We start from the raw sequence: 12,341 nt of genomic DNA on the forward strand, positions 1-12,341 counted from the left end.
GAGTGGGAAGCACCAGAGAGACATTCTATAATGATCAATGAACCAATTGTTTGGAATCAAATGATCTTGCTTGGTGTCTCAGAGCTGGGTGTGTCTGCACCCATGACACCCCCTCCTACCCCTGGCACTCCCTCTCTGCCACCTGTCCCACACCCCTCCCATGGTGCTCCAGCCTCGCCAATCCCAATATTTTTTACTCCTGCCAGATTTATAAACTCGCTCTCCATTTCACATTGTCAAATACAGTACGGTGCAAAAGTCTTAGGCACCCTAGATTTTTTTATATGGTTTCAAATGGTATGGCCTCCACAGAGCCCTGATCTCAACATCATCGAAGCTTTCTGGGATTACCCAGAGGGGCAGAAGCAAGGAGGACAGCCAAAGTCTGCAGAAGAACTGTGGCAAGATCTCCAAGATGCTTAGAACAACCTACCAGCCGAATTTCTTATACAACTGCACGGCAGCATACCTGAGAAAATTGAAACACACAAAATGCCGGTGGAACGCAGCAGGCCAGGCAGCATCTATAGGGAGAAGCACTATCGATGTTTCAGGCTGAGGCCCTTTGTCAGGTCTCGGCCTGAAACGTCGACAGTGCTTCTCCCTATATATGCTGCCTGGCCTGCTGTGTTCCACCGGCATTTTGTGTGTGTTGTTCGAATTTCCAGCATCTGCAGATTTCCTCGCGTTTGCTAAGAAAATTGACGCAGCTTTAAAGGTAAAGAGTGGTCACACCATATATTAATTTGATTTAGATTTTTTTAACGTTTACTGTTCTTTATAGTAATTATTTTTGATATTTTGAAACTTTTCATTTAATAATTTTTGAAAGCATCTTCGCTTTACAGGATTATTTTTACATGTGCGTAACACATTTGCACAGTACCGTAATATGATGCATCTATACAGTAACAAGGCCAGCTTTCCTCCCCAGACATGCTACAAAGCAATCATTATGAAGACAGAGTAATAAACTGCGGTTACCTTGACCTGCAAACTTCTAAGTCCCAAATGTATAATCAATGGCACACAGCCTCAGTGGATGCATCAGATGCTAAGAGCGCCTGTCAGGATTTTGTCAATTTATCTTTTGCTTTAAAGTAATGCGTCAGTAATGCGCATTATCCTCACTCGAGCAATCATACTGTCCCTGTGGCAGTCCCCAAATGAGGCAAACATTATCTAAAAGGTCAGAGGCTACCTTCAGACATAATCTGTTACTGGAACTTGCGGGTCAAAAGCATAAAGATTACCGTGAGACGGGGAGAACCATCACAAGAGTACCCTTATTCTTTCTTTCAGAGCTTCTGAACTGGAAAATATATAAGCTTTCAGAACACATATTAATACTGTAATTAACCATCAGAAAACAAGTGACTTGCAGCCAGACTTCAGGGGGAGCAAAGACAAGGCTGGCTACTAAGGGTTATCTTTACTCTGCTTCTCTGAGGACCTTTCCTGGAGTTGCTATGGATACATAGTGATGTGACACAACAAGACATCAAACTCAAAGTTGATTTTGGGGTCCAATGTCCTAATTATTTGATTAATTATGATGGAAATGGGGAAGGGAGGGTTTTTCATGGGCAGTTTGCTAATGCATCTCCAGTTTTAATTGATGTACACTCTTAAGCCATTTTATTAGGTACACCTGCTCATTAAGGCAAATATCTAATCAACCAATCATGTGGCAGCAACTCAATGCATAAGAGCATGCAGGCACTGTCAAGAGGTTCAGTTGTTGTTCAGACCAAACATCAGAATGGGGAAGAAATGTGATCTAAATGACTTTGACTGTGGAATGATTGTTGGTGCCAGACGGGGTGGTTTGAGTATCTCAGAAACTGCTGACTTCCTGAGATTTTTACGCACAGTCTCTCGAGTTTACAGAGAATAGTGCGAGAAACAAAAAAACATCCAGTGAGCGGCAGTTCTGTGGGCAAAATTGAGAGAGGTCAGAGGAGAATGGCCAGACTGGTTCAAGCTGACAGTAACTCAAATAACCACAGTGACGTGCAGAAAAGCATCTCTGAATGCAGAACATATTGAAACTTAAAATGGAGTGAAAGTCCATGAACATGGTCTCTATTAGATACAGAAAGATAAAGTGGCCAGGGAGTGTATATTCCCACTGATCATTGAGCAATACCTCTTTGACGGGAAGTACATTTGGCCACTGTATTACCTCATTTGGGGTATATTTTCTGAAGCAGTATGTCAGCTGACCGGGCACACAAAACCAGGCTAAGAATTAAGTCTGAGCAGGCCATCCACGTGGCAGGTGTTAGCAAAACAGAGCAAAAATAAAACCATGGAGAGGGAGGGAGAGAGGGCAGGAGGGAGAGAAGGAGGGAGGGACAGGGAGAGAGGGAGAGAAGGAAAGGAGGAGGGAGAGGGAGGGAGAGAGGGAATGTGGGAAGGAGAGGGAGAGGGAGGGAGAAAGGGAGGGAAGGAGAGAGGAGAGGGAGCGGGAGGGTGAGAGGGGGAGGAGGAGAGAGAGAGCGGGAGAGAGAGAGGAATGGGGAGATATATATGTAGAGAGTGAGAATTGCCTTTTGTTGCCTAATGATGGAGTTGGCTATGGCATGAGATAGAAGAATCATGCAAAGATGAAGACAGCACAGACCACATCAATTCCCTCTCTACTATACGCATTCTATCTGGCTCAGTAAGATAAAAGCAGGCATATGAGAATTTCTAACCTCTGTTACATTGTTTGGAGAATCAGTGTGTAAAATGTTCTTTGATCTTTGAGATCCAGTTCCCATTAAAAATATTGAACGGAGGATGGCAGCAGGGCAGGAAAGAGAGGTCCAAAATTTGTGTAAATAATTAAGGACAATAAGTTGTGGAATATTTGTATAAAACCATTGAAACAATGAAATGCAGCTGCAGTTTCTGTGACCCACGCTCTCATTGCTGTGTTGATTTCAATTCTATTGAATTTGTCTTTTTGTATGTCACTTTCATTGTCTTCTTGCTGTCAGTTTCTCTGCCGCATGGGAAATAGTGGATGAGAAGAGATTATGGCCATACAGTTTCTCCCCTCCACCCCTCCGTTTAAAGTCAACACAATCTGTCAGGTGGGATTTTCATTCTGCAGTCCTGCTGGCCTTCATGAGGCAAAGTATGAGTTCTGCATGGAGTAAAGCCTGTCGATGGGGTTACCCACCCGAGCCTGCATGGGGTTAACCTCGGATGAAGCCAGGAAGCAGTCACTCAGGCTGGTGAGGGAGGTGTCGCTATCGATGTCATGAAAGAGGGAATCATTTCCTGAAATCACAAAACGGAGACAGTTACATTTACATTGGGCTTATTTATTTAGAGAATCAGCACAAGAGGCATGTTCCTGCCTCTGCTCCTTCTGTTATCTGCTTGAAAACAAGCTAAGAGTCATTGAGGGACTATTGCACTGTATGTCACACTTCCTACTGAATTCCAGCTCAAAAATGTACAGTTAACCCTTTATTGCAAACCAACAATAAAATCGTTCGACTCTTCCGTAATTCATGTAAAACAATAATGCACAAGATAAAATAGGCCGTGGTCCACATGGGTTCCTCAGGGAAATCCTGCCTGGCCAATCTGCTGGAATTCTTTGAAGGAATAAGAGGCAGGATAGACAAAGGAAAATCAATAGGTGTTGTGTATTTGTATTTTCAGAAGGCCTTTGAGAAGGTGCCGCCCATGAGTGTATCAGTGTGGATAAAGCAGTGGCTGATTGGCAGGAGGCAAAGAGTGGGAATAAAGGGAGCCTTTTCTGACTGGCTGCCAGTGACTAGTGGTGTTCCACTGTGTTGGGACTGATTCTTTTTACATTATACGTCAACGATTTGGATGATGGAATTGATGGTTTTGTTGCAAAGTTTGCAGACAGTACAAAGATAGGTGGAGGGGCAGGTAGTTTTGAGAATGTCCAGAGGCTACAGAAGGACATAGACGGATTAGGACAATGGGTGAAGAAATGGCAGATGGAATACAGTTGTGGCAAGTGTATGGTCATGCACTTTTGTAGAAGAAATGAAAGAGTTGACTATTTTCTAAATGGAGAAAAATACTAAAAAAACTGAGGTGCAAAGAATCTTGGGAGTCCTTGTGCAAGATTCCCTAAAGGTTAATTTGCAGGTTGAGTCTGTGGAGAGGAAGGCAAATGTGATGTTACCATTAATTTCAAAAGGACTATAAAAGCAAGGATGTAATGTTGAGAGTTTATAAAGCAGTGGTTCGGCCTCACTTGGAGTATTGTGAACAATTCTGGGCCCCTTATCTTAGAAAGGATGTGCTGAAACTGGAGAGGGTTCAAAGGAGGTTCACGAAAATGATTCCAGGATTGAATGGTTTGTCATATGAAGAACATTTGATGGCTCTGGGCCTGTACTCACTAGAATTCAGAAGAATGAGAGATGACCTCATTGAAACCTATTGAGTGGTGAAAGGCCTTTAGATAGATTGGATGCGGAGAGGATGTTTCCTATGGTGGGAGGGTCTAAGACAAGAGGACACAGCCTCAGAATAGACAAGTGTGCTTTTAGAATGGAGATGAGGAGGAATACAGGGAGAAGGCAGGAGATTGGGGCTGAGAGGAAAATTGGACCAGCCATGATGGAATGGCATAGCAGACTCGATGGGCCAAATAGCCTAATTCTGCTCCTGTATCTCAAGGTCTTTATAGACAGATCATAAATAGATATGTGGTTCCTACATCTTCTCTAATTCTATAATTATAGGAAGACAAGAAGAGTGGGTTAGATTTTGTAAATTTCAGTTTGAAATACAGCTTTTCTGACCCACTGAGCCAAGGCCACCCAGCAACCCACAGATCTGACCCTCGCCTGATCACAAGACAACTTACAACGCCCAGTGAACCTACTAACACAAACGTCTTTGGATTGTGGGATGAAATCGGAGTACTCGGAAGAAACACACGCACACGCAGGAAGAATGTACAAACAATCTTACGGAGGACGTTCGGAATTGAACTCCGAACTCCGATGCCCCGAGCTGTAATAGCATCGCACTAACCGCTACGCAAAAAATTGACAGCATTGAATCATTTAACGTTTTCATTTTTAATGTCTTCACGGCTTCTACGCAGTGCTTGAGATGGCCATGAAATGCAGAAATTTAAAGATTAACTGATAAGTAATAAAAATTACATGAAAATGAGAGCAACTTAAAAAGAAGCAGGAATATTTCAGAATAAGAAGGGTTGGGTGGTAGAACATGAAAGGATGAACCCAGAGGCTCTCTGCCTGGGTGTGGATTGTTCTGCTATTCATCGGGTGTTTCCACGGGGAATTATTGGTTCGTGGCAGTGTTCAGGTTGATTGGCTACTGACTTCTGCACAATTCCGGAAGTTAAACAATGTCATGATCACCCGGATCTGAGTGGCTGTTTACGTTAAGGCCTCATACTTCACAGCAACAATATGTTGTTCTGCCAGGTCTGCTGCCAGCAGAATGTGTGGTGTGGGCTGCCCCTACCCTCCACTGGCTGTGTTAATTTCATTTCACTGTATGGTTCAGCGTACATTTGATAATTTAACTTAAACCTTGAATCAACCTAATCTTAATGCTTTCAATTATTTTCTACATCTTTGTAATTATTTTTTTTAAATATTGTGGTTTACTGGAGATCTAAGTGTTTTTCAAAATACCTGTTTTTAAATACAGTTCAGGTGCATTTGGCAAGCTGTCAAATGGTCATTGTGTCACTCCACCAGTGGAGATTCAGGATTATATAAATCATTACCCTTTATAAATCAGAGCACTGAGTATAGGAGTTGGGACGTACTGTTAAAATTGTACAAGGCATTGGTAAGGCCAAATTTGGAGTATTGTGTACAGTTCTGGTCACTGAGTTATAGGAAAGATGTCAACAAAATAGAGAGAGTACAGAGGAGATTTACTAGAATGTTACCTGGGTTTCAGCACCTAAGTTACAGGGAAAGGTTGAACAAGTTAGGTCTTTATTCTTTGGAGTATAAAAGGTTGAGGGGGGACGATGGAGGTATTTAAAATTATGAGGGGGATAGATAGAGTTAACGTGGATAGGCTTTTTCCATTGAGAGTATGGGAGATTCAAACAAGAGGACATGAGTTGAGAGTTGGGGGGCAAAAGTTTAGGGGTAAGACGAGGGGGAATTTCTTTACTCAAGAGAGTGATAGCTGTGTGGAACGAACTTCAAGCAGAAGTGGTAGAGGCAGGTTCGGTATTGTCATTTAAAGTAAAATTGGATAGGTATATGGACAGGAAAGGAATGGAGGGTTATGGGCTGAGTGCGGGTCAGTGGGACTAGGTGAGAGTAAGCGTTCGGCACGGACTAGAAGGGCCGAGATGGCCTGTTTCCGTGCTGTAATTGTTATATGGTTATATGCCCAAGGTCTAGAGTATACTCAGTATCTGCTAAACCCCATGAGAGAGAATAGTGATCTCAAAATCATTTGGAACTATAGAGCAAGGATATAACTGTGGTTTTAGGAAAAGCAGGGATGGAGTGGAGGAAAGATCAGCTGACTGGGTAATCTATCCAAGAATTTGATTATAACTTCACAAAATCAGTACAGTTATCCCTTCACTGTTGTTCTGCAGGATTGGCTGACTTCTAGTTCCCTTCAACCCCACCATTTGCTGCCTTCTCCCTGTAACCTTTGACACCCTGACTAATCAAGAAATTCCCAGCCTCCACTGTAAATACACCCAGTGATTTGGCCTCCTTGGCCATCAGTGGCAATGAATTCCACAATTTCACCACCCTCCAGTTAAAGAAATTCTTCTTCTTCTCTGTTCTATAGGGACAACCTTCTATTCTGAGGCTGTGTTCTCTGATCCTAGACTCTCCCACTATAGGAAACATCCTCCACTCTTTCTGGGTCGTTCAATATTCAACATGTTTTAATGAGATCCTCCTTCATTTTTCATTCAGTGAGTTCAGGCCCAGACAGAACAGATGTTCCTCATGCATTAATGCTTCTGGTTTACATACACCTATGTGATCTCAGTCTACATCTTAGAGTATTGTGCTCAGATCTGGTCATCTCATTGAAGGAAAGATGTGATGTTTTTAGAGAGAGTGCAGATGAGATTTGCCTGGATTAGAGAGCATAGGTCGAGCGAGCTAAGGCTTTTCTCTTTGAAGTGAAGGAGGATGAGAGGTGACTTGGTAAAGATCTATAAGCTGATGATGCATAGATGGTCTGGGCAGCCAGAGACTCTTTCCCAGAGCAGAAATCGCTAATTTTAAGGTAACTGGAGGAAAGTGTGGTAGTTTTTTTTCACACACAGTGAGTGGTGGGTGTGTGGAACACACTGCCGGGGGTGGTGGCAGAGGCAGACATATCAGAGGCATTTAAGAGACTCTTAGACAGGCACATGAATGAAAGAAAAATGGAGGCCCATGTGGGAGAAAAGGGTTAGATTGATCTTGGAGTAGGTTAACAGGCTGGCAGAACTTTAGAAACATAGAACATAGAAACATAGAAAACCTACAGCACAGTACAGGCCCTTCGGCCCACAAAGTTGTGCCAAACATGTCCCTACCTCAGAAATTACTAGACTTACCTATAACCCTCTGTTTTATTAAGCTCCAAATACCTATCTAAAAGTCTCTTAAAAGACCCTAATGTATCCGCCTTCACCACCGTTCCCAGCAGCCCATTCCATGCACTCACCACTCTCTGCATAAAAAACTTACCCCGACATCTCCTCTGTACCTACTCCCCAGCACCTTAAAACTGTGTCCTCTTGTGGCGACCATTTCAGCCCTGGGAAAAAGCCTCTGACTATCCACATGATCAATGTCTCTCATCATCTTATTCACCTCTATCAGGTCACCTCTCATCCTCCGTCGCTCTAAGGAGAAAAGGCCCAGTTCACTCAGCCTATTCTCATAAGGCATGCTCCCCAATCCAAGCAACATCCTTGTAAATCTCCTCTGCACCCTTTCTATGGCTTCCACATCCTTCCTGTAGTGAGGCGACCAGAACAGAGCACAGTACTCCAAGTGGGGTCTGACCAGGGTCCTATTCAGCTGCAACATTACCTCTCGGCTCTTAAACTCAATACCACAGTTGATGAAGGCCAATACACCATACGCCTTCTTAACCACAGAGTCAACTTGCGCAGCAGCTTTGAGCATCCTATGGACTCAGACCCCAAGATCCCTCTGATCCTTCACACTGCCAAGAGTCTTACCATTAATGCTATCTTCTGCCATCATATTTGACCTACCAAAATGAACCACCTCACACTTATCTGGGTTGAACTCCATCTGCCACTTCTCAGCCCAGTTTTGCATCCTATCAATGTCCCGCTGTAACCTCTGACAGCCCACACTATCCACAACTCCTCCAACTTGGTGTGTGTATATATTGGGCCATTGAACATCAAGTTGGGGTCCCGAAAGTTTACAGGGCTCAGATTTTAAACATGGCTCATAGTATGCCTTTAGGGGGACACTTTGGAGTGAGAAAGGCAGTAAACAGGATTATGAAGGAATTCTACTGGCCTAATTTAAGAAAGGATTTAATGAACTTTTGCAAGGGGTGTGTGTGTGTGTGTGTGTGTGTGTGTGTGTGTGTGTGTGTGCACGTGCGTGCGGTTGTGTGTGTGTTTGAGACCTATATAAGCAACCTATATTTATACCTGGCCTATCTGTGTCCTTACCTGTTCTAGCCTTTATCCGACTACAGTAACATGCTTCATTCTTGACGTTGGTCTCTCTGGGATAATCGAGCAAGTAACAAGGACCAGGAAGGATAGGTGTTTAAAGACTTTGAGAGATGGGCACTCAATTTGACTGAATAAATAAGAAAGTAGTCACCTACCATATGGGTTCATGTGATCCCCTGGCATCTGGGGAGGGGTGAGACCTTGCTGGAAGGGGTCAGAGTTGTACCCGTTCTGCTCCATGGACACCAGCTGCTGCGGCGGGGCTGCGAGCGGAGCATAAGAGTTTATCACCCCATCCATTCTATTGGACATCACTTCTGCCAACAAAAGGAAGATTCGTCAGAAAGTTCCCTCATTTCCTTCTGCCTTAAAGAAAAAGCGTCTTTAAAACCGAATGGATTTGCTTCCTTGCTGGAAAGTAACAAGCCTTCCGTTTGAATAAAGTGCTTTAATCTTTCACAGGTGCATGACAATAAATCGAGGCGATGAACATGAGGAGGAGATGCCACTACAGATAACTTGATGGGTTCTAATAATTTACAAGCCACTGCAACAGCGAGGCATCCTCTGCAAATGCCCTGACTGGGGTATCAGCCGTACCTTACGGCGCCTCATATTGTATTCTGTTTGTACCACAGGCAAGAGAAGTAATCTAAATTAAAATGATCTAGGACAGACACAGATTTTAATATTTAAAGGAAATTAAACTGCCAAAGTGAAGGAGCAGTAGTTGGGGCAGCATCAATGGGAAACATTTTTCACACTTTCTTCAGTCTGCTAGCTTCAAGGCACAACCACAGAAACATAGAAATTTATGGCAGAGAAAGTGGCCATTCATCCCCCTGCATCTGTGCCAGCCAAGGAAATGTATCGGCTAATTCATTTTATTCCTTTATCTTTTTAAATGTTATGGCACAGTGTATAATATTTATTGCACTTATATTTTGATCCATTTCTACTCAATTACATTGTCCTAAATTTTTCTTATCACATGACTGGAACATTTCTGAAATTCACATTCTCCCGTTTAGTTCCCTGAATCCTGCTCTCTCTCTTTCTCTCTCTCTCTCTCTCTCTCTCTCTCTCTCTCTCTCTCTCTCTCTTTCTCTCTCCTTCTCTCTCTCTCTCTCTCTCTCTCTCTCTCTCTCTCTCATACACACACAAGCCCAGCTCCACCCTGTTTACTCTTCTGCCCCCCCCACCTTCCTTAAGGGTAATTCACAGTAGCCAGTAAGAATAAAAAGAAATAATAATAATATATAGTAATAGATACTGAGAAATTGCGATGAAGAGTTCTTGAAAGTGAGCCCACAGGTTGTGGGAACAGTTCAGTGCTGGGGTGAGTGAAGTTATCCCTTTGGAGGGGTAGTAACTGTTCCTGAATCCTGAGGCTCCCATGCCTCTTTCCTGATGGCAGCGATGAGAAGGTGAAGTGGGAGGGGTCTGCAGCACGGGAGGATGGGGGGATCCGTATGATTGCAGGGAGAACGTGCAGACTCCACATAGAGAGCATTCTAGGTGAGGTTGGAACCCGGTTCGTGGAGTGATGCAGCAGCACAACTCTACCTATAGTGTCCCTCTGCCTCCCGACATACTGTTCAGCTTTAAAGAATGAAGAAAGGATTTATGAGGATGTTGTCAGGACTCAAGGGGTTGCGCTATGGAAGGAGACCAAGCGGGCTAGGACTTTCTCCCGGGGAGTGTAGGAGAATGAGGGGTGATCTTCCGGATGTGTACCAGATCACAAGGGGCAGAGACAGGGTGAACTCGGGGCTGGGGAATCAAGAACCGGGGGCATGCGGTAGGTTTAACATGACAGTGAAAAGATTTGACAGAAAGCCGCAGGGAATTTTTTTCACCCAGAGGTTTATTCGTACGTTGAATGTGCTGCTGAAGGAAGTGGTTGAAGCAGGTACATTAACAACATTTAAAAGTTATTTCACAGGTGCATGGATAGGAGAGGTTAAAGGTTGGCACATTGTGGGCCGAAGGGCCTATAACATCTTGTAATGATCTATGTTCAATGTGGGCCAAATACTGGCAAATGCAAATTTTATTTTTTATTTTGTAGAGGTACTGCACACAATAGGCCTTTGAGCCACACCACACACCAACCCCCCTATTTAATCCTAGTTTAGTCATCGGACAAGTTACAATGACTAATTAACCTACCAACCGGTACATCTTTGGACTGTGGGAGGCAACCCACGTGGTCACGGGGAGAACGTACAAACTCCTTACAGGCAGCAGTGGGAATTGAACCTGGGTCGCTGCACTGTAAAGTATTGTGCTAACCACTATGCATTGTTGTCAGTATGGTATGGTGGGGCTGAAAGGCCTGTTTCTATGCTGAATGACTCCAGCTGGTGTTTCTATTCTCCGACTGCGATGCATTTCAATATTCCTCTGCAATCTTCGTTACAAAGTACTGGACAGCCACAAGTTATAATCCAAACGTGCATCAACTGGATAATTCGAGCTCAAGCCCATGCCCAGTTTATCACCACGTACAATTACCTTGTCCAAGACGTTGACCATTTTGTTGTTCTTGTTGCTGCTGTTGACGTCGGGCCAATTTTTTCATCTTAAAAATTGCAAAAAATTAATATCAGTTTCTAATTGGGAAAAAGTTTCAAAAATATCTTTGATTTAATTAAACATCTAAATTTCAACAATTAAATGAAAAGACTTCAAAGTTCATGCTACATGGGTGTTTTATCCGAAATCGGGCATGGCTTTCTCACACACAAAATTTTGGAGGAACGACAGGAGGTACCTAATAAAGTGGCCCCTGAGTGAACATCAATGGCCCAGGCACAGGTCTTTGATAAAGGACCTCCAACTGCCTAAAGTGGAACTTTCCGGTGCTCCTGGTGCAGCCTCCTCTACGTTGCAGAGAACCATCATAAATTAGGGCACCACTTCACTTAGCTCTTCCACTCCATTTGCCAAAAGCAGAACTTCTCAGTGGCTAGATATTTTAATTCCAATTCCCATTCCTGTTCCAATACGTCGGCCTATGGTCTCCTCTTGTGCCACGATGAGGCCGAGCAACACTTTATATTCAATCTGTGTCGCCTCCAATCTGATAGCATTGAATATCGATTTGTCCTTCCAGTAAAAAACCTTTACCCACACCCTCCTCTCTTCTTGCCTCTTCCCATCTGCCTATCTCCTCCCCCTGGGGTTCCCCCCCGCCTTCTCTCCTGCGGTCCATTCTCGTCTCCTATCAGATTCCTTCCTCTCCAGCCCTTTACCTTTCCCACCCGTCACCTCCCCCTGGTGTCCCTCCTCCTCCCCTTTCTCCCACGATCCACTCTCCTCTCCTGTCAGATTCCTTCCTCTCCAGCCCTTTACCTCTCCCACCCATCACCTCCCCCTGGTGTCCCTCCTCCTTCCCTCTCTCCCACAGTCCACTCTCCTCTCCTGTCAGATTCCTTCCTCTCCAGCCCTTTACCTCTCCCACCCATCACCTCCCCCTGGTGTCCCTCCTCCTTCCCTCTCTCCCACGGTCCGCTCTCCTCTCCTGTCAGATTCCTTCCTCTCCAGCCCTTTACCTCTCCCACCCATCACCTCCCCCTGGTGTCCCTCCTCCTTCCCTCTCTCCCACGGTCCGCTCTCCTCTCCTGTCAGATTCCTTCCTCTCCAGCCCTTTACCTTTCCCACCCGC

At 44.3% G+C, this 12,341-nt stretch overlaps 1 protein-coding gene across 2 annotated transcripts in view; it reads right to left on the minus strand.

The window, feature by feature from the left end:
- Positions 1–565: 565 nt before the first annotated feature.
- LOC132407417 (LIM/homeobox protein LMX-1.2) overlaps positions 566–12,341 on the minus strand; it is a 252,261-nt gene continuing 240,485 nt past the window's right edge. For both annotated transcript variants that reach the window (XM_059993871.1, XM_059993872.1), the window contains exons 7-9: positions 11,189–11,255; positions 8,827–8,988; positions 566–3,273 (exon numbers count right to left, since the gene is read on the minus strand). In XM_059993871.1, coding sequence (XP_059849854.1) covers positions 3,116–3,273; positions 8,827–8,988; positions 11,189–11,255 — 387 coding nt within the window. In that variant the 3' untranslated portion in view covers positions 566–3,115. The remainder of the gene's footprint in view (positions 3,274–8,826; positions 8,989–11,188; positions 11,256–12,341) is intronic.

The sequence above is a fragment of the Hypanus sabinus genome, chromosome 18 (genome assembly GCF_030144855.1).
Source record: "Hypanus sabinus isolate sHypSab1 chromosome 18, sHypSab1.hap1, whole genome shotgun sequence".
Lineage (NCBI taxonomy): Eukaryota > Metazoa > Chordata > Chondrichthyes > Myliobatiformes > Dasyatidae > Hypanus > Hypanus sabinus.